This window comes from Bufo gargarizans, chromosome 6 (genome assembly GCF_014858855.1).
Source record: "Bufo gargarizans isolate SCDJY-AF-19 chromosome 6, ASM1485885v1, whole genome shotgun sequence".
NCBI lineage: Eukaryota > Metazoa > Chordata > Amphibia > Anura > Bufonidae > Bufo > Bufo gargarizans.
This window is the reverse complement of record NC_058085.1, coordinates 132,215,043-132,237,656: the sequence shown is the minus strand read 5'-3', so window position 1 is coordinate 132,237,656 and position 22,614 is coordinate 132,215,043. Positions and strand designations below refer to the sequence as shown.

Here is a 22,614-nt window from a genome sequence, read left to right as displayed (position 1 = left end):
AACATTTAAGCGAGTGTGCATACTGAAAGTTGTAGTCTCACAACAGCTGGAGTGCAAACATTTGCTGACCCCTGCCATAGTCTAATACACAATGTCACACTGTGATGCATTCATCATACAATAGGCCTGCAACACAGATGGGGACAGCTTTTCAGTGGTCATTGTAGATTGTGCACAACAGCTGCATATAATCTCCAGGGAACAGTAGAAAAAAATGAATCTCACAAAAGATGAAACACACGGCTGTCGAGTTCTAGCACGCGTGCTCTGTATGACATAAAGCAATACCCTGATTGACCAGCAGAGGTCCTTCTGAACTGCAGTTATGTTAATAGCGTAAAAAATGGTGGCCCCTGGGGGGGAGGTAAGTACAAACATAATTTTACCCACTAATAAACCAGATATTAAAAACGGTATCATATTTTAATGCAATTAGTACAATATTCATTTGAGTGTGTGGCGCATACAAGATAAATTCATAAGATGTAGGTAGCATTGAGTCTCCAATGTAGATACAGCATATCCACCTCGAAAAATGTATAAAACGTGACCATTGTAGCCTGGATCTATCAATGATATTGCACTCCACCCATGAACTAAAAATGTAGATATGACTGCAAGTAATCCTAATTTCCCACTTTATGTTACAGGGTCAAGGAGGCTGAGATACGGGGAGTTGTTTCACACAATCCCCACACTGGAGAGCTGTGGTCAGCAATGATTTTCTTTCGAAGACTAAAAGTGGCCATGCATACACCAAAGTGGTTCAGCTCATAGTGATCACCCCAATTCCCAAACTGCCATGCAAGCTCGGCTAGGACAAACATGCATGTTGAACTAATGGAGGATCAGATGAAAATGACAGGGTCATTAATCAGTGTTTTACTCCTAAATCTTAAAATGCCACTACTTGTACTACTTAGGAAAACAAAATCAGTGTCAACTACTAGCCCCCCCAGCAGGAGAACCCTGCCAAACAATTCCCCATATCTCAGCTTCCTAAACCCCATGGACCACAAGGTTTCCAATGTGAGGACCCTGCCCAAAAGTTCCTCATATCTCAGGTACCTGACCACTGGTGGATGAAATCACTATTGGCAAAAAGCTCTGCCAGGACCCTGCAAAACCTAGCCCCAGCTTCCTGAATCCTGCGGACTACAACCTGTCGACCCTGTTGAGCTCTTAGCGATAATTGTGAGAATCAGGAACTCAAGTACCTAGCCGGCGACCGCACAGGCCCTTCTGAATTCAACTGCTGTGGCCTGCATCTCACCTCCTAAGCCCTCTGCTCCATATCTTAAAGGGTTCCTGTCACCTGAAAAATAGGTATTAAGCTGGCTGACAGTAGCTGTCAGCTGAACATAGCTATATTAGTGCCATCTCACTGTCTGCCGCCGTTATTGAGAAAAGCAAACTTTAAAAATATGCTAATTAGCCTCTAGGAGCCGGGGGGGCGTTGCACCCGCTCCTAGAGGCTCTGTTTGCCCACCTCTTTTCACACCCTTCTTCTCTTGATTGACAGGGCAGCGCTGCTCTCCTCCCGCCTGCGGTGTCTTGCACCGTTCAGTATTCGGCGCAGGCGCAGTGAGGGAAGGACGCTCAGTGACTGCTGATTTCCTCACTGCGCCTGCGCGAGATTTACACTGCAGACACCGCGGGCGGGAGGAGAGCAGCGCTGCCTTGGCCCTGTCAATCAAGAGAAGAAGGGCGTGAAAAGAGGTGGGCAAACGGAGCCTCTAGGAGCAGGTGCAACGCCCCCCGGCTCCTAGAGGCTAATCAGCATATTATAAAAGTTTGTTTTTCTCAATAACGGCGGCAGGCAGTGAGATGGCACTAATATAGCTATGTTCAGCTGACATTAGCACATCGCTACTGTCAGCCAGCTGAATACCCATTTTTCAGGTGACAGAAACCCTTTAATCAGAAACAACTGAAGAAGGAGTAGGACAGAAAATGGCAGCTAATGATGGCCACCAGAGAGGGACAGCTTTTTGGGCAGAATAATGTGCTGCACTATGTTATTGAGTTCTGCTGGGACGGTATTTTGCACTATGGTATTGCTGACCCCACCTGCTTGTGTCATCCCACCTTCTGTCAATTTGGACTTGCCTAAAGCATAGGGCCACTTTTAGGTTTTTCTTTCCAGGGCCACTTCAAGTTCCCAGTCTGCCCTGCAGGCACCTGAACGTTCAGGTTTGGGGGAAGCTAGGGTTTTATGGATATGTGAGATGTTGCAGAGCTCAGCCTGTCTGTCTGCATGGTATAGTCACAGAAGTGATGCACATCAGCATCTGACTGAATAATACCCATTTCTCCTCTGCAGCATTTTTCATTCATAAAAAATCCTGCATTGTCTCCATCCTCGGACTAATAAATCCCTTTCCTTCTCGGTACCTGCAGCCCCCATTGCCTTTCACAGCAGGTCAAGGGGGAGGGGGATGTTAGAACAGTCTGAGTCACAGGAAAGGGGGGGGGGGGGGGGGGGTAGGTGAGTCATTAATGAATGAGTCATACTCCGCGCTCCTCATCAATGAACTGTGCGCTCTTACATCAAAACACACATTCGGCAGAGGATTTAAAAAGCAGAAATAAACAGATCCGTTTTAATTTTGCACATAAGGATGCATCCGTTCCGATGCAGTTGCGTGAAATCAAGACGGAACAAACCAGATCTGGTACTAAATATATTGAAAGTCAATGGGTGACGGATCAGTTTTTTTGGCTCCTAAAAAAACGGATCCGTCACCATTGATTTACATAGTTTTTACTGGATCCGGTTTGTTCAGTTTCAATAACTGGACACAAAACCGCAGCTTGCGGCAGTTTTGTGTCCGGTCACAAAACGGAATGCTGACGGAATGGAAGGCATCCTGAACGGATCTCTTTCCAATCAGAATGCATGAGGACTAAACAAAACCATTTTTTTCCGGTTTTGAAATCCTCTGCTGGATCTCAACGCCAAAAAACAACAAAGCAAGTGTGAAGTATGGAAGGAAACTGAAGTATCCAGAGGAAACACCACGCAAACACAGGGAGAATATACTAACTCCATGCTGATAATGTCCTTGATCAGACTTAAACCTAGGACACCAGTGCTAACCTCTAAACTGCAGGACAATACCTACTGACACTCAGGATTGAGATCTTTGAGTTCTCCTCCACACCCACCTGGATCAATGCAGTTTATAATAAAATGTATTAAAAAATATTGTAAGAAATGCAGAAAAGTTTCAATATTTCACTAGGAAGAGAAAAATAGGTTGGCACTCCACTTGGGTATTGTAATGTGGTGCTCAGTGATGGGGGCGAAACCCACTTTTAGTCATAATCTGTCAAATCACAGCACTCAAAAGAAAGATTTTTTTGAAATGAAGAAATCATTTATTCCATCCTCTGAAAGCCACCCTGCACTATGGTCTCTTCTAACTACATCGTCCGTGAACAAGGTCTGGGATGGACCAAAACGTTGGCCGCAATTGACATATGTGCACCCTAAGGATGGAATAAATTATTTCTTCGTTTAAAAAAAAATCTTTCTTTTGAGTGCCGTGATTTGGTCTAATATTTCACTAGGCACAGTCAATAAAATAACTTTTTAGTGTGTCTAGTGCACATGATTAACTTAGGTCGATAAAGAGGAGCAATGGGTCCCAGTAAAAGAGGTGTCTGTGTCCCCATGACAGCACAGAGCCTCATAGCAACCAAACAGAAAACAGCAATCTAAACTATCCATATGTATATATAAACCATACAAGCCTAGCCTAGGGCCATAACATGAAACCATCTGGTGCCAAAGACGTAAAACTGCCAGCTCTGCATTATACGTGGCAAAGTGCCTCAGTGACAAGTGTGGCTCAGACCCCCAGTCCACAACTACTACAATTATCTTAAAAGAGAACATCATTTAAAGTTTTTTTTTGTGAGCTTTGATGCCTTTTCCCTCAATACCTGAACATCTGTCATTGGAGCACAGTTAGGATACCCTTATGCGCATAAAATAGTTGACTATTAAAAATCTCTGGTTTCAGCTGATATGTATCTTACATGTATGGCCACCTTAAAGGGGTTTATCCCATCTCAAGATTTGTGGCATATCTCTAGGATATGCCAGGAATGTCAGATAGGTGCAGGTCTCATTTCTGGGACCCACTACTATCTCCAGAGCAGTCATCAGTCATTTAAACAACACAGCATGGCTGGTTACTGCAGCACTGCTACTATTCACTGACACTTTCCAGGTCCTCCAATGGTCTTTTCACTAATTGGCTGAGCAGTCACATTTCTGTATGTGCCCAGGAACTATAGACAGGTGGGAGACCAGGAAAGCATCAGAATAAAAACCGTGGGGCATCAGTGAGGTATGACATTTCATTTAAGCCACATTAAATATTTTTTATCAAATTTTTTGTGGCTGGACAACCCCTAAAACCTTTTACCTCTTTCTCCAATGGCTCTGCCGATGTTAGTGTCTCTTAAAGAATTTTACAGTGATTTCGAGTGGCAGTGTTCCACTGGAGTCTCCAGATAATATACATTTTTTGTCCAGGTCAAGAGATGCACTTAAGTCTTATTTACAGACATGTGAGAAGAACACATGTTGCCCCACATCGGATAACATTTCAAACATATTCCTACCTTTTTAAATGCATGTTCTGAACCATTGGTCCGTCCCTCACTATCATCATCCTCATCCTCCACTCCTTCTTCCTCTTCTTGTGTCTCTTCACTCTCTGTTCCTCCATCCAGGGTGAAGATGGCCCGACACCTCTCACGACTATCTTGTTCTGTCAATTCCTCCTCTGTTTCTTCAGGATGGGTCGGTGGCTGGCGTATTCCTTCCACGGTCTAGCAGATAACAGGACGTTCATCAATAGGTCACTTAACCAGGATTGGAACTGAAGGCCAACCCTCTAACAGCCCTACTTACTTTGCTGAGCTGTTGTTGGTCAAGATAGTGCTGGTGTTGAAGGACCAGTTGTTGGAGAGCTTGGGGGCTTTGTGGGAGAGGGGAGGACTGTGTGCGGCTCAGGGGACGATGTCGTGGGCCCTTTGTAACTGTGCGAAGGGAAGTGGACACACGTTCTCCCCCAACCAGGGGTGACTGGCCATGGAGTGGAACTAAATCAGAACCAAGAAGCATAAAGAAACCTTAACAGACACAAGTTTGAAACACAAGAAAGACTAATAAACCAGATAAGTAGTAGGAAAATGGTGAAAAAAAAGTAGGAAAAAAAGTCAAGATAAGCTCAACAAGAAAAATGAGAAGGCTAGGCTAGTAACCTGTTATAAGGGCACTCTGTTGCCTGGCTTGCTCCAATAACAGTACATGCTGCAGGAGAGAAGGAGCCCCCAGGGTTATCTCCCCTCCATCCAGTGTGGAGAGTGAGCTGGTGTTGAGGAAAGGTCCACCAGGTCGTAGACTTTGGCGCTCTGCTCCCTCCTGAGGGGTGAACTGGCCCTAAAAAATTAATACAACCATTTCATCCTCCATTACAATTTTTCTCTCCCTTTACATCTCTTAGAATTTCTCAAGGTCATAAACATCCTACTTTCACATGCTATGGAAGAGGTACTCACACTGAGGTTGCTGGCACTTCCCTGCAGACAGATATTGGGTAGTGAGGGAGATGTGTATAGCCCCAGTGGCCCTCCCGTTCCATCGAGGGTGAGAACTCTCTGCTGAGGAAGCATCTGAAGAAGAGTATTAAATAAAACAGGTATCAATCATACCTCAAGGCAATTGTTAACCAGCATGTCTTCTCTGTCTTTATTCTAGATCTATTAACTTCATCCAGAGCAAACTAGTCATCTCCATATCTGCATGTTCACAAAAATCTGACATGGATCCTTCAGTTATACCTTCATTTCTGTGTCCATGTCACTGAATGGGACAGAGGAGCAGCCACAACTGAACATGGTGCATGATGGCCTCTTCATACAGCTAATAACGCCAGGAGACAGTCCCCTGATCAGAAACTGATATCCCATCCTAAGGACAGGGCCTAAAAATCTGTACCTAATGCACCGATTATCTGTTGAGCTTCAGGAGTTGCAGGGAAATGATTGAATAGTGAGGTCTTATACTTACATATACTAAGACAATTTAAACAAACAAATCAAGGTGGCAGCATCAGAAATGAGAGTAAATTTACAACTAATAAAGGGGTGTCCCACAAAAAAATATTCTAAATTTTTCAACCCAGCACTTAGATACTTTTGTAATTGCCTGTAATTAAAAATGTAGTATAGCCACTGAGTTATTCACTGAAATCTATCTGTATAGTGCCATCTGCTGTTTGCTCTTTTTCTAATTTCTATGTCCTGCTCACTAAGATGGAAGCACATGCTCAGCTCCATCCTTCCACTGTCACCAGCTTCAGTAGAAACGACACGCCCTCTGAGAAAGTGCACACGCCTAAGCTACCGGTTTGAAATAAATCTAGCAGAGCAAATTGGGGCAATGAATGGAGAGATCTCTGGATCCATGTGAGGTACAGGACTGGTTCTAAGGTTGCTAGAAAGAGACTGCCACGTACTATATGATATCAGATTTAAATTTTTACACAAGGGAGAATCCCTTTAATTTCTCTATATATATCTTTATGACTGCAAATCCCTTGACAAGTTGAATAATAAAATTCTGTATACTGTATACTGTGATATTATGCTGTATACTGTGATATTATTAAGCATAATTAATAAGAACTATGCACTAAGCTCCTAAGTCCCCCAGTGGCCATGGTAACCAAGCATTTATCATTTAACTCTGTGGGGGACAGTTATCAATCCCTGTAGGCCAGAAAACTGGCATCATAAAGTCGTAAAGTCTGCTGCATGGCATGCTTGCGCAAAATTTTGTGAGTTTTTGTCGGTTTAGAGCCCAGCATGTTTCCAAAAAGTGGGCTGAGCAGGACGGAAAGTGGCTGGTGGGGGGTGACCATAGCTGGCCTGGCACATTTATTATAATCTACGCCAGGAAGCTGGCATAGATTATACAGGAATGCTACACCAGTGATTCTGCAGGAAAAAATATCTGTTTTGATGAACGGACCAAAACACGAGCCACAATCAAGTGACATGCACCTCTTATTAATAGTGGTGCATCTGACACCAGCAGGGGATAGACAGACCGGCGTAAAACACCAGTCTTCGTAAATGTTCCCTTGGTCTATTTAAGGTTCTGCTCACATTGATAGACATTGATCTAGGACCACAACCTAAAAGGTCCAGCTTATCGACATTTTTATCCCTATTAGGTACTGGACCAATGCCACTTACCTCACTGGGAATATTAGGCACACTCCCTGTCAGCCCATTCTCACAGATGGCACTATTCGAGCTGTTTGGAGAGCTAGGTCCTGATCCGGGGGCACTATTACATACAGAAGAAACTACAAGGGGAAAAAAAATATACATCAATAATGAGCACTTGGGCCTGCCACTTGGTCTTGAGTGAATAAAGGGGTATCATGAAACATAATTGGGGAAAACGAATGGAAAACAGCGATTAGTGTAGGACAGGAGGAAGTCAGGATGAACATATCTGGAAATAGGAGAGACAAAATGGATGTATACCCTGAATTTCAATAGCCCTCTTTTTGAAAGCACTGATGACCGTTCCATCCTTCCTACGGAGAAGAGGACTACTGCGCCTTTCTGCAACCTTCTGCTTTAACCGTGAGCGAACCTTCAAATTTGGTTCCGAAGCTATGTAGGGAAAACAAGCAAGTTGAAAATGTAATATTCTGTAAATCCTGAACCCCTTATAGTCAGGCCAATAGTAATATGATTTATGAGTTGAGCATCTACTGCCTTATACAGCCAGTCATCTTATAGTCATGAAATTGTGTATTTTTTTAAAGCGCCCTACCACAAGCTAGGACAACCTGTTAAACATAGGATCATAAAAAATACGAGGCCAACAAAAATTATTTTCTGTTTCAGTCCCAAAGTATAGTTATATACCAGTCTTGCGGAGGGGAAAGTCATCTCGGCCATCACAGGTTCCCAGAAGAGGCATCTTGTATGAAGGAGGTGTAGCTGGAGACCCAGCCTGAGGTGGGGAACTGTGGTCCAGTGAGGTATGGTGAGTTCCCCTGAAAAAGAACCAAGAAGGTGACAGTTTGCAGATGTTGGTGAAGTTCCTCAAGATTAATTTTCTGAATATTTAGTTCACATAAAGCTAATATATTTTCTGCTGTGAGGCTTGTGGAGATGAGGGACGAGGTCAAGTCAACAACATCACCCTTTCATATGGGTTGTGTGGACCCCCCCTTAAACAATAGTAAGGACATATGAACAAGTGCTGGGCCCAATGTCCAAGAATAGGGAGGGGTTCTAAAGGGTTCTAAAAGGTTTGGAGAACAGCTCACATTGAATATTTATGGACTCACCAACATTTGGGGTGCTGTAAGATGGAATGGTTTGCACTGCCTGGTACCTCCTTAGATTTGCTGAGCAGAAATTCCTGAAGCTTCAGCTTTACTTCTGTGCTGGCTATGGCACCTTGGAAGGATACAACCAGTTAAAGGCCACCACAACGTGATCAGTCTAAACATAGCTTGTAGATCACTGACACACTCCCTTCCACCTCTGCCCCTCAAGTTTCCCTTACTTTCTTTGCTCTTCTCCTTGTTCCTCAGTATAAGAAGTTGCTGTTCCAGCCTCTGCTTCTCAGCTTCCTCCTGTCTCTGCCTCTCTCTTTTCCTCTGTTGCTCCAACTCTTGTTGTCTCTTGGCCGCCAGGATCTCCTGCTGTTGCTGCATATAGAAAACAGGAGAGGAATAATGATCACCTTTTACCAGTGGGAAGAGTGTGAGGATATAATGGACTTATTAGGAAGGAAAATAAAAACATAATGAATACATTACATGTGTCTTGATAGGAAATATGTAATGTCATCAGTGGAGGATCATTTCAGTAATGGAAAGACGGGAGACCTGTCAGACTGTGCCAGGTTTTGTTGTCAAGTGTGCCACTAAAAAGCAGCAACATTTTAATGGTAAAATATTCAACTTTAATTGCTGGTTTCCCAATTTAGTGAAAAACCAGAAAAACTGTCATGGTCTCCAAAGTAGGTGCAGTTTATGCCAGATTTACTATGTGATTTATCGATTTTAATGGGAGCTATATATGGTAATGCTTAATTTTTCCCGAGGTGGGCTGTTTGGAAACTGAACACTCACTGCCAGGTGTCCAACAGATTATGGTTGATCAGTCGGGGTCCCAGGAGGGGGACACTATGTGATCACCTCATTATCAAGGGACACTTCTAGCCAGAAGGGATTGTTCAAACTGGAGAATCCCTTTAAAGGGGTAGTGTAAATGTTCTTTTAATATGATTCAGCATAAAAAATAGTTCATTTTAATTTACTTTCTGTCACAAAAATGCTCCAGTTGTGAGATATTCTCTGGTGTTTAATCTGTATAGGAATGTGCTTGTCAACTGACTGAGTTGGTCGCACATGCACAGTTCTATCCTTCAACTGCCGCCAGCCATATCTACTATAAGAATCTATGATCGTTACAGAGAAAGAGCTGTAGCAGAAAGGGCACACCCATGAGAAAGAACATGCCCCTGAGCTGCCAGCCTGAAAAGCATCTAGCAAAGCAATTGGAGCAATGAATGGGTAGATCTCTGGATCCATGTGAGGTACAGGACTGGTTCTAGCTTCGTTAGGAAGATATTGTCATGTACTTTTCAGTCAAGTGAATCATACATATGGGGTAGTCCTTTTAAACTTTAAATATTCTGACTGGAAATGAGGATAAAGGTTTAATGAGAAGTAATTTCCCTATTTAATAAGCAGTAGACGACTCCAAAATGAGACTAGACGTCATGCACTGCTACTTGGACAGATTAGGTCTTTGTGGAGAAAGGAATGGGGAAGGCATAAAAGGAATAACCACTATGGTAACAAGCAAAAGGACTGAGGAACAGCAGCAACAACACATAATGCAGGATGAAAAAGGTTATTGTTTATGGCCGGTGGAAGACATCAATGGTAGCATTCACTGCCAGACAATCCAGCAAAACCAACGTTAATGAGAGAGGTGAGGTAAAATCATAGAAAGTTATGGACTACAGAACACAATGTCCCACCTTGAGGTGTTTCTGGATCTGGACCTCATGCTGTCTTGTCAGATTTTCATGTTGTTTTTGGAATTCGGCAAAAAGAAGTTGTTTCTGAAGTTGCTGTTGTTGTTTAAGGAGAAGAAGTTGCTGCTGAAGCTGCTGCTCCCGACTCAAGGTGTCCATGGGCACTCCGGGACCACTTGTTGCCCGTGACTCTTGTGTCAACTCCCCGGGACTTGGGGGGAGGCTGTTTGGAGAGGGCACTGTTGCAGAAAGTAGAGGGGTAACCTCCACTGCTTGGAAGAGATTAAATGTAGATGGTTAGAGAAGTATGGTGACCTAGGATTAATTTAAAGCCTAATGAGCTGAAATGATGTCTGTAGGCATGGCCAAGAGTTCCAAATTTGCAGAGACTGTCCTTAATTTTGAGAGACAGCCTCTGCAAATTCAGGCTGTCCTGGATTGAAAATGGGTCTGGCTTATGTACGCGCCATCCAGAAGTGGGCGGTCTCGCTGGTTTGGTTGTTTCCAGGGCAGGGCTAAGAAGTTCCAAATTTACCAGCTACAATGTTGGCAAGTATGCATAGGCTACATCTGTTATTGAAGCGCACGTGAATGGGGCTGAACTGCAGTACCAGACACAACCAACAGGCAACAGTGGTGCTGTTTCTAAAAGACATTTTGCTAACATCACACCACCCCTTTAGTTGTAGACCAGCACTAAGGTACTAAGCTTACCTAGAGAAAAATGAGCAATAGAGGAATATTAGTCTGTGGATATCTCGTTTTAATTGTATATACGGTAGATTAATCTTTTAGATACAGGCACAAGATGGTAAGGGTTGGGAGGATGGGTGATGGTGAAGGTGGGGTCACCTAGCACAAGAATAATAAGATCCAGTGAGGAACTTCCCCCATGATGTGCGGTCCGATACTAGTGATTGCTGTGCAACAGTACGCTACCCCTAAAGTCAACCACACTGGCATACTATTTGGCAGGGGGTGCCATACTCACTCACTGGATGAAAATTACTGGACCAATAGAAATTTCCTATAAGTTTCTATATGATTCCACAGCAAATTTTATCTTCTGACATGTCATAAGAGGACACTGGTGGGGGCTACCGAGATGGGCCACCTAACAATTAATATGTTATTGGTGTGCTAAACTGAAGTCACAAGTCCATGATTAGCTTAGCCACAATTAACCTTTAAAAAGCTCATCTTCCATCTCTATGGAGCCTCTGGTAGTCACTGAAAAACAAGCTTGAATTTTCAGACGACCATATGAAGAAGTACGCATCTGTTCTGCAATTTTGTGGATCGGGTGTGGACCCATTCATTTTAATGGGGCCACAAAAGATGAACAGTTCCGTTCAGCGGTCCCGCAAAAAAGATAGAGCATGTCCTATTCTTGTCTGCGGAGAAGAATAGGCATTTCTATCCTCGTGCCGGCCGTGTGAGGACCGCAGAACACTACCGCCGTCTGAATGAGCCCTAATCAAAGCAAATTCTATGTGCCAACAACTAAACTGACCAAGAACAGAGCAGAATAAAATGTTACAATCTGAACCAATGGTCAAGACGTGGCCATGACTAAATAAGCCAAACAAACCACTGAAAAATTAACAGAAGCGCAGAGTATTTCAGCTTTGCTAACTCATGCGTGATGAATTGATGGAAAGACTGAAATAGGGGTTTTTGTTTGATGTATTTGTATCCACAGTGATTATACTCTTGCCAAATTTCTAAAATGTGCACGATTAGGTAAAATTTGACATAATTTTAACAGAAGTGGAAAACTGTATGGACTGCATATACCTTACAATATTAGGGTACTTTCACACTTGCGTTGTTGGATTCGGGCAGGCAGTTCCGTATGCAAATGGATAGCATTTATTTCCGGATGCGGATCCAGCTGACAAATGCATTGTAACACTGGATCCGTCTCTCCGGTGTCATCCGGAAAAACGGATCCGGTATCAATTTTTTTCACATTTGTAAAGGTCTGCGCATGCGCAAACCGGAACATCAGATCCAGTTTTCTGAAACACTTGCTACCAGATCCAGCATTAGTACATTTCAATGGAAATTAATGCCGGATCCGGCATTCCGGCATGTGTTCCGGAATTTTGGCTGGAGAAAATACCGCAGCATGCTGCGGTATTTTCTCCGGCCAAATACCGTAAGAGGGACTGAACTGAAGACATCCTGATGCGTACTGAACGGATTGCTCTCCATTCAAAATGCATTAGGATAAAACTGAAGTGTTTTTTTCCGGTATTGAGCTCCTATGACGGAACTGAATACCGGAAAACTTTAACGCAAGTGTGAGATTACCCTCATGCAGTTGCCACTAATCAAGATTTATAGAATATTGACTGGGTAGATCATAAACGTAGGACCCCCAGTCATTCTGACAATAGGGCTTCTGATTCCTAGCAAAGAGATGTGAAATATAGAAATCTGAAAACAGCTCGTCTGTGTGTCTCCCAAAGACAATAATGGAGGGAGCCACATCTCTAATGGCGAACCTGACAGGGAACCTCCATGTTCAAGAGCAGAGGTGATGTCAACAGCCAAACCCCACATTTAAAGGGGTAAACCCAACACCGACATTTATAGCATTGCCACAGTATACAGAATGTAATAAATGTCTGATATGCCGGGTCCTAAAAATTGCCTATGACTTGGCCCTTGGCTCTAAAGGACCCATGGCTTGGTATTAAATGGGTGTAATTATTCATTTTGGGGTGCTACACAAATTAATGGTAAAATGCATAATCTACATAAAAATTGTGCAGGCTTCAGAGCTGAAATCATTGTTGGCTTAGTGACCATAGGAAGTGAATTCTTTACACCAATCTAAGGCAGTAAAAAAAAGAACGGTGGCCGTGCACATTAGATGAAGGTGAACTGTGTATGACCGTATTCCAATTCTCCCTCAACAGCAGATGATGGGAGAAAGAAGGATTGAGCACATTCATTTCATGCATGCCAAATCCTTTGTGGAGAACACATGCATGCTTGGCCGACAGATATCTAAGGCTACTTTAACAGCAAGGTTTTTTGCGGATCCGTCATGGATCTGCAAAAACGCTTCCGTTACCATAATACAACCGCATGCATCCGTCATGAACGGATCCGGTTGTAATATGTCTTCTATAGCCATGACGGATCTGTCATGAACACTATTGAAAGTCGATGGAGGACGGATCCGTTTTCTATTGTGTGAGAGAAAACGGATCCGTCCCCGTTAACTTACATTGTGGATCAGTCTTGCTCCGCCCCACATCGCGGACAGAAAAACGCTGCTTGCAACGTTATTCTGTCCATGATGGGAGCGCAACAAAATGGGACGGAATGCATTCTGGAGCATTTTGTTTCTTTCAGTTCAGTTTTGTCCCCATTGACAATGAATGAGGACAAAACTGAAGCGTTTTCTTCCGCATCCTATGACGGATCTCAATAGCGCAATTGAAAACGCTAATGTGAAAGTAGCCTAAGATGTTTGGCTACCTTAACATTTCCTCTAAATTACAGGAACTCAGCTATGCTGTTAGTGAGTGTGTCTGACAACAAGGTTGCAGAATTGTGAATACAGCTCTGGAATAAAATACACACTGTATCCCAGAATCAGGACAAGTTAAATATGTTGTTTCATTCTATAAGAAAACTGGGGTTTAAACCCTAGTTGGCCTGAGAAAAGATTGGGTGTTGCAATCGAATTATATCTACAACGACTCAATAGCAAAGACAGATAAGAAGACTAAGATGACATAATAAGGAACCTGTGATGGTGGAGACATAGGACTTATGGAAGAGACGGAATGGAGGGAGGAATGAGACGCGATGTGGGGAGGGGGATGTCAGAGAGAAGAAGGGAGGGCGAGAGAGCCTGTAGGGTGCGTGCTAATCACCTTTTACCACTTTCATTGTGATCACTCTGAAAAACTGTTAAATATAGACAGAAAAATAAGCTGCATGGAGAGAGCGTGAGATGGGGGAAAGTGCGAGTGCGCAGGAATTGGGGAGCACTGCTGTCAGGAGGACGGAGAGGGACAGCAGCTAGACAGAGAAACATGCAAGTACATCTATAAACACCTGTGTGTGTGATATACTATATACAAGTATGCAGACATTATATATAGGATAACATAGGATGCCCTTTGACTGCATGGACGCTAGCTGGTATAGGTAGAGTATGGATGCAGGTATATATTACATGTACAGGTGAGGATAGATAGATAGCTCTAGAAACAGACAGATAATCGATGGATGGATGGATGGACGGACAGATAGATATGAGATAATCCAGAATATAAAAACGAGGCAGCACTCCAAAATGGGTGGAGGACCAGCTTTATTCGCCCCACGTGGGTTGCATACAGCAGGTTCAGCACCCTTTCACCCACTTTGGAGGGCTGCCTCATTTTTCTATTCTGGATTATCCATTGAACTATAGCTAACAGTCTTGGGGGGACTGCACCCACATTCCTCTGTACTGATAGTGCGGCTGTAGTTTTCTGTTTTAGATATGATAGATAGATATTAGATAGATAGATATTAGATAGATAGATAGATAGATATTAGATAGATAGATATTAGATAGATAGATATTAGATAGATAGATAGATAGATAGATATGATAGATATTATGATAGCTAGTATTATAGATATTAGATATGATAGATAGCTCGACTCGCTCTTCTATCGATCGCTCTCGCTCGCTAGCTGATCCTAGCTCGCTTCGATATCGATCTTCGCTCGCTCGCTCTTCGCTCGCTCGCTCGCTCGCTCTGCTCGATCGCTCGCTCGCTCTCCGCTCGCTCGCTCTTCGCTCTCTGATCTCCTCGCTCGCTCGCTTCTCGCTCGCTCGCTCGCTCTTCGCTCGCTCGCTCTTCGCTCGCTCGCTCTCGCTCGCTCGCTCTCTCGCTCTTCGCTCGCTTCCGCTCGTCGCTCTTCGCTCGCTCTGCTCGCTCGCTCGCTCGCTCTTCGCTCGCTCGCTCTGCTCGCTCTCGCTCGCTCTTTCGCTCGCTCTGCCTCGCTCCTAGCTCTCTTCGCTGGCCCTTCGCTCGCTCGCTCGCTCCTCGCTGGCTCGCTCCTCGCTCGCTGCCCGCTTTCGCTCGCTCTCTCTTCGCTCGCTCGCTCGCTCGCTCTTCGCTCGCTCGCTCTTCGCTCGCTCGCTCGCTCTCTCGCTCGCCTCGCTCGCTCTGCTCGCTCTGCTCGCTCGCTCTTCGCTCGCTCGCTCTTCGCTCGCTCGCTCGCTCGCTCGCTCTTCGCTCGCTCGCTCTTCGCTCGCTCGCTCTTCGCTCGCTCGCTCAGCTCGCTCTCTCGCTGCTCGCTCGCTCTTCGCTCGCTCGCTCTTCGCTCGCTCGCTCGCTCGCTCGCTCTGCTCGCTCTTCGCTCGCTCTCCGCTCGCTCGCTCTTCGCTCGCTCTGCTCGCTCCTCGCTCGCTCGCTCTTCGCTCGCTCGCTCTGCTCGCTCTTCGCTCGCTCTTCGCTCGCTCGCTCTGCTCGCTCGCTCGCTCTTCCTCGACCCTTCGCTCGCTCGCTCGCTCCTCGCTGGCTCGCTCCTCGCTCGCTCTGCTCGCTCGCTCTTCGCTCGCTCTCCTTCGCTCGCTCGCTCGCTCGCTCGCTCTTCGCTCGCTCCTCGCTGCGCTCGCTGGCTCGCTCCTCGCTCGCTCTGCTCGCTCGCTCTTCGCTCGCTCTCTCTTCGCTCGCTCGCTCGCTCGCTCTTCGCTCGCTCTTCGCTCGCTCGCTCGCTCGCTCGCTCGCTCTGCTCGCTCTGCTCGCTCTCTTCGCTCGCTCGCTCTTCTCTCGCTCGCTCGCTCGCTCTTCGCTCGCTCGCTCTTCGCTCGCTCGCTCTTCGCTCGCTCGCTCGCTCGCTCCTCGCTCTTCGCTCGCTCGCTCTTCGCTCGCTCGCTCGCTCGCTCGCTCTCTCGCTCTTCGCTCGCTCTCCGCTCGCTCGCTCTTCGCTCGCTCTGCTCGCTCCTCGCTCCTCGCTCTTCGCTCGCTCGCTCTGCTCGCTCTTCGCTCGCTCTTCGCTCGCTCGCTCTGCTCGCTCCTCGCTCGCCCTTCGCTCGCTCGCTCGCTTCTCCTCGCTGGCTCGCTCCTGCTCGCTCTGCTCTCTCGCTCTCGCTCGCTCTCTTCGCTCGCTCGCTCGCTCGCTCTTCGCTCGCTCCTAGATGATAGATAATAGATAGATATGATAGATAGATATTAGATAGATATATATTAGATAGATAGATAGATATTAGATAGATAATAGATGGATAGATAGATAGGACATATTTCTGGACTACTGGAGGACACTACAGATATTTTTGTAACCAATACGGTATTAATCCACGTATAAAATATTTGGAGAATGGCGGCTTCAGATTTCATCTGGGCACACACATATACACATACAGGCCCGGGGAGGGGGATCGGTGGGGGCGCAGATTCTGTGCAGCATTCCTCCTGTCTGCAGACATCAGAGGAGCTAAAATTACACAGCTGGAATTATATATAGACCGTCACACATCACACACACAATCTCCTGCACACGTGTGTTATTCCGCATACATGTGTGGCATTTATACACTGTGCACACACACATACATACAGTATACATAGATAAGTACATAAATACAGTGTATGGAAAAACCTATACATAAAACACTTTTATAATAAAAATGCTGCGTATATATAAATCCATGTATATGGTACCCATACATTAATAAATCTATAAACACACATATATATGCATATATGCATAATTATCGAACAAAAACACAGGAACATACAGAATACTAACACAAATACATACATGCATTACACAGTACGCAAAATATACATTGTTACATACATATATAGTACACAGACAGAATACACACATATTTAATACATAAAGTATTCATAAACCCATGCATACAGACGCACATTAATAAACACACAGTACACATACAAAAACATCCATCCATCCATGGGGAGAAATGTATATTAATGCATATGAGCTGTATGTTCTGTTTCCTGTAGGGGAGAAGAGTATTAGGAGTGAGATATATGTGAGTATATGTTCTGCGCACATAATGCCAGTGTATTAGGAAGAGGGGAGAGGCATGTGCAAGGAATGATTCATAGGTATATATATATGTACTGGGAGTTGTAGCCATTAGATTTACATTACAGGTACATGTCATATACTTGTGTATTAGGAGGAGTCGACGCATATATGCCTTCATACCTGTGTATTAGGAGACAATGTGTCATACATCTCCCTAAGGCCTCTTGCACACGACCATGTGCTGGCCGTGGCATGGGCACCGACCGCTGGGCAGCCGCATGCAGATCGCGACCCCATTCACTTGAATGGGGTCCGCCATCCGTCCATTCTGCAAAAAGATAGAACAAGTTCTATTTTTTTGCGCAACGAAAGCACGGAAGCGAACCCCACGAAAGAACTCCGTAGTGCTTCCGTGGGGTTCCATTCCGTGCTTCCGTTCCATACCGCATCTCCGGATTTGCGGACCCATTCAAGTGACTTGGTCTACATCCGTGATGCGGAATGCACATGGCTGGTGACCTGTGTATAGCAGAATCGCCGTATGCAGTCCGCAGCACGGGCACGGAGGCCTCAACCTGTGTATTAGGGGGAGCAGAGAAATACAACCTGTGTACTAGGAGGGGGAGAGGCTTATATATTATGGCATCAGTATATGAAGCGGTATATCAAGATTTATATGTTTTATTCCTGATTTCTGTGTATTAGGAGGAGGACAAGTAATTTTATAAGGATAAGGGCTCGTCTTCAATATAATGGAGGAAAGGAAGTTTCTCAGAAAGAAAGACATAAGGCATGAAATCTAATGTGGAGATAATATTTGGAGAACAGGGGATGAAGTCCTAATACCTGATGTATAAGGAGAGATACCTGCCCTGAACTATGTATTATGAGGAGATTGAAGGTACCTGTGTATTAGAAGGAAGATATAGTTATCTGTCATGAAACCTGTGTATTGGGTGGAAGATATCAGCATATATCTTATCTATGTATTAGGAAGCCAATATAGATATATTTTCTGATATATATGCATTAGCAGGAGAACAATGCTCTATAATCTGCTACCTGTGTATAATGAAGAGGATACGGGTATATGATCTGATACCTGTGTATAATGAGGAGGATACTGGTATATGATCTGCTACCTGTGTATAAGGAGGAGGATACTGTTATATGATCTGCTACCTGTGTATGAGGTGGAGGATACTGGTATATCATCTGATACCTGTGCATAAGGAGGATACTGGTATATGATCTGATACCTGTGTATAAGGAGGAGGATACTGGTATATGATCTGCTACCTGTGTATAAGGAGGAGGATACTGGTATATGATCTGCTACCTGTGTATAAGGAGGAGGATACTGGTATATCATCTGATACCTGTGCATAAGGAGGAGGATACTGGTATATGATGTGCTACCTGTGTATAAGGAGGAGGATACGGGTATATGATCTGATACCTGTGTATAATGAGGAGGATACTGGTATATGATCTCATACCTGTGTATAATGAGGAGGATACTGGTATATGATCTGATACCTATGTATAAGGGAGGAGGATACTGTTATATGATCTGCTACCTGTGTATAAGGTGGAGGATACTGGTATATCATCTGATACCTGTGTATAAGGAGGAGGATACTGGTATATGATCTGCTACCTGTGTATAAGGTGGAGGATACTGGTATATCATCTGATACCTGTGCATAAGGAGGAGGATACTGGTATATGATCTGATACCTGTGTATAAGGAGGAGGATACTGGTATATGATCTGCTACCTGTGTATAAGGAGGAGGATACTGGTATATGATGTGCTACCTGTGTATAAGGAGGAGGATACTGGTATATCATCTGATACCTGTGTATAATGAGGATGATACTGGTATATGTATAGGGTATAGGTATATATATCCTGATACCTGTGTATTAGCAGTAGGGCTAATATTAGTATATCATAAAAATAGAGGTGTAATGAGAGGCGTATATCCTGATGTATGTGTCCTGATACCCATGTATTAGGTGACAGATGTATGTGCCCTGAACTATGTAGTGGGACGATAGGTGAATCTGCCCCAGTACCCGTGTATGAGGATGATAATATATGTGCCCCAATACCTGCATACTAGGGGGCTAAAGAGTTATGTGCTGATACTCGTGTTCTGGCAGGAAGGTGGACGATCTCCTGACACCTGTGTATTAGGGGGACAGTATCTGTGTATTAGAAGGATTATAAAGGTATTAGGTGGATGGTTTGTATACAAGGGAAGCAACACAATACATGCAGATGGGGCTGTAGCAGTAAAAATAGAGCATGATGTAGACTCCAGCCACCATGTACAGAGGTAATATATGTGAGCATTGAGTAATATGAGGATCCCCGCCAGATGTCACAACATAAGAGGAGATGGAGAACAGAAGGTGAGAAGATGGGAGCAGCAGAAGATCAGCAGGATGGTGTATAGTCACAACCAGTAATTGAGATGCAACGTTGGTACATACTAAGAGCAGGGGGCAAGACAGGGAAGTCTATAAAGGTTGCATGGAAGCCCACTGTGCCACCACATGGCATAGCACGAATGGGCATCTGAACAGAAACTATGTTAGAGTTTGGTCCTAGACAGGACAAGCTGTTGGATCAGCACTGAAGAGCGTAGTGATGTGGGTGGATGGATGACAAGCACAAATTTCCTATGAATGGAGCAAGGAAATGCTGCTCACCTGCAGCGGGCATCGCATGCCCCTGTGCCCGGCTGAGGAGCTCCAACGCTGGCTCTCGCCCCTTAACACCATCTGCAGAGGACACACAAGGCTCTGTCTCATAAATAGTCTGCAGCATGTCAGGCAGCGCCAGGGCTCTGGGAACCAGCAACATTCCCGGACCCCCCTCTGCTGCCAGCCACCAACAACCAGCCGAACTCCCCTCCCCTCTTCCCAAGAAAGCACACCCTATCTCCCAACAACCCCTCCACTCTTGGGTCTTCTTTACGAGAGGCTCAGTGTACCCACAGAGGTCAGATAATCCATATCCAAAAGGAAGAAGGTGGCAGTGGCTGGCAGTGCCAGTGGTGCTAGGAGGTATAGTTAGGCCCGTACCCTGCCCTCCCCCTCCTGCCTAGTGAACTGTTGGGCTGCAAGTGGAAGGCTCTGCAGCAGAGCGACTGAAATAGCACAGTAGAGGAGGAGTCAGATATAAATAGACAGGAGAGAGAGAACGAGGGAGAAAGGAGAGAGCTGGGGGGGCCATCAGGACTGCTCCGAAATAACAGAGACTAAGTGTTACACTAGACAAATGCAGCGATATATGAGGCATCAGCCACCAGCAAAAAGTGCATAAAATCACATCATAATAACATAAGTTAGAAAGTGCAAAAAAGAAATGACAGCAAGAAGAAGAGCAGCCGAGTCCTGAGACAATAATGATGAGACGGGGAAGAAGATGTGTGAAGTGGAGAGGAAAGAAGAGTGCAAGCACTGCGGAGGGAGAGTGCGCAGGGAGTGATGAGCGCAGGGCAGGTGGGGGGGGCACCAGCACAGTAATACAGGTTTAGACTGGCCATAGACACAATGATTGTAGTTAACGATCCAACTATCAACAAAAATCCGTACTGAAGCCATGTGCCCTGATTGATGGCAACCCAACATCAACATATTCATCAGTCATAGTAGCTACTATTACACATCTTCTCCGTGGAAAGGTCCCTCTGCAGTGAGAAATCTCTTGGGTTATGCCCAGTAGGCACCAGGCAGAGAAGCATACTGGAATACTTATCAGATCTGGGAGGGGAGAGTAAAGACTACTCTGTCCTGACCCTCGGGATTGATACCGGTATATCCTCATATGTCATAGAGACCAGAACTTGTGTCTGCACCAGCCAAGGACAAATGCCAGGGGCAAATGGGCTGGGGGGCCCACGGTTATCTGGATAGACTTGCTTCATGCTTGTCAAGCAAAAGATGGGCATGACATTAAAGCTGGCTATACACATTAGATGTGTATCAGCCGAAAGTGCCAATTTCAGTGGGTTTGGCCAACCACCTAATGTGTGTGGTGGCCTCCCGACTGTACCCCAAAGGCAGATGTCAGGGGAGATAATGGCTGGGCACTTTGGGTCATTTGCCCATTCCTTTTGTTAGCAGGTAGATAAGCTGCTGCCAGAAGAGTCTGGAAGCAGCTTCACCCCCTCCCTACATATGCACGCTTAGCCAAGCATGTGTATTTATGGGATGATTCGGCAGACAGTTACCTCCTGTATGGACAGCTATCACCCAAGGGACCACTTAAAGGGGTTTTCCAGCTTTTTGCACCATTTTAAATTTGAAGCCTAGCCAACTGCACCTGTTGATAAAATCATACTCACCTGCTCTTTGCTGCTCTGTTCCTGCTTTCTCAGGATGGACAGGGTCACGTTCACTGCTGCAGCCAATGACTTACCACTTGGGCACATGTCACTGTTGGGTCACATGCTGCTTGGTGACATGTCATACAGCACATTACCCCATCCATCTGGTAGTTTACAGGATGGGAAATGGAAGACAGCAGAAGAGGAACATGCCCCATCCTTTTGTTAAAATCAGAAAGCTTCCGACCCCACCACTCGACTGAGACTGCCCTAACCAAAGTCACCAACGACCTACTGACAGCCAAAACCAAGAAACAATACTCTGTCCTGCTTCTCCTTGACCTGTCCTCTGCCTTCGACACTGTTGACCACTCCCTTCTGTTGCAAACTCTCTCATCTCTTGGCATCACTGACCTGGCCCTCTCCTGGATCACATCATACCTCACAGACCGGACGTTTAGCGTCTCCCACTCTCACACCACCTCCTCGTCTCATTCCCCCTCTGTTGGTGTCCCGCAAGGCCCTGTCCTAGGATCCCTGCTCTTCTCTATCTACACTTTTGGCCTGGGACAGCTTCATAGAGTCCCATGGCTTTCAGTGTCACTCCTACGCTGACGACACACAAATCTACCTCTCTGGTCCAGATATCACCACCTTACTATCCAGAATCCCACAATGTCTATCTTCTATATCATCCTTCTTCTCCTCTCGCTTTCTAAAATTTAACATGGATAAAACAGAATTCATCCTCTTTCCCCCATCTTGCTGAACCCCCTCCAACAGACCTATCTATCACGATCAATGGCTGCACACTCTTCCCCGGTCAACCAAGTCTGCTGCCTTGGCGTGGCCTTGGATTCTGCCCTCTCCTTCTGACCGCACATCCAAGCCCTTTGCACCACCTGCTGCGTCCAACTCTAAAACATCTTCCGTATCCGTGCTTTCCTTAACTTTGAATCAGCGAAAATGCTTGTACATGCCCTCATTATCTCCCGCCTAGACTACTGCAACACTCTCCTCTGTGGCCTTCCATCTAGCACTCTCGCACCCCTCCAATCTATCCTCAACTCTGCTTCCCGACTAATCCACCTCTCACCCTATTACTCCTCTGCCTCTCCCCTCTGCCAATCCCTTCACTGGCTCCCCA

General features: G+C 45.3%; 1 protein-coding gene across 12 annotated transcripts in view; it reads right to left on the bottom strand.

Annotated features, from left to right (window-relative positions):
* HDAC5 (histone deacetylase 5) overlaps window positions 1-22,614 on the bottom strand; it is a 107,108-nt gene that overhangs the window by 11,139 nt on the left and 73,355 nt on the right. For 3 of the 12 annotated variants that reach the window (XM_044295918.1, XM_044295916.1, XM_044295917.1), the window contains exons 3-13: window positions 19,846-19,917; window positions 10,103-10,371; window positions 8,615-8,759; window positions 8,394-8,505; window positions 7,966-8,096; window positions 7,576-7,707; window positions 7,279-7,391; window positions 5,578-5,691; window positions 5,281-5,458; window positions 4,928-5,118; window positions 4,636-4,845 (exon numbers count right to left, since the gene is read on the bottom strand). In XM_044295918.1, coding sequence (XP_044151853.1) covers window positions 4,636-4,845; window positions 4,928-5,118; window positions 5,281-5,458; window positions 5,578-5,691; window positions 7,279-7,391; window positions 7,576-7,707; window positions 7,966-8,096; window positions 8,394-8,505; window positions 8,615-8,759; window positions 10,103-10,371; window positions 19,846-19,917 — 1,667 coding nt within the window. Of the gene's footprint in view, window positions 1-4,635; window positions 4,846-4,927; window positions 5,119-5,280; window positions 5,459-5,577; window positions 5,692-7,278; window positions 7,392-7,575; window positions 7,708-7,965; window positions 8,097-8,393; window positions 8,506-8,614; window positions 8,760-10,102; window positions 10,372-19,845; window positions 20,250-22,614 lie in introns of those variants that run through there. The other 9 variants (XM_044295914.1, XM_044295920.1, XM_044295923.1 and 6 more) reach the window with 8 other exon arrangements.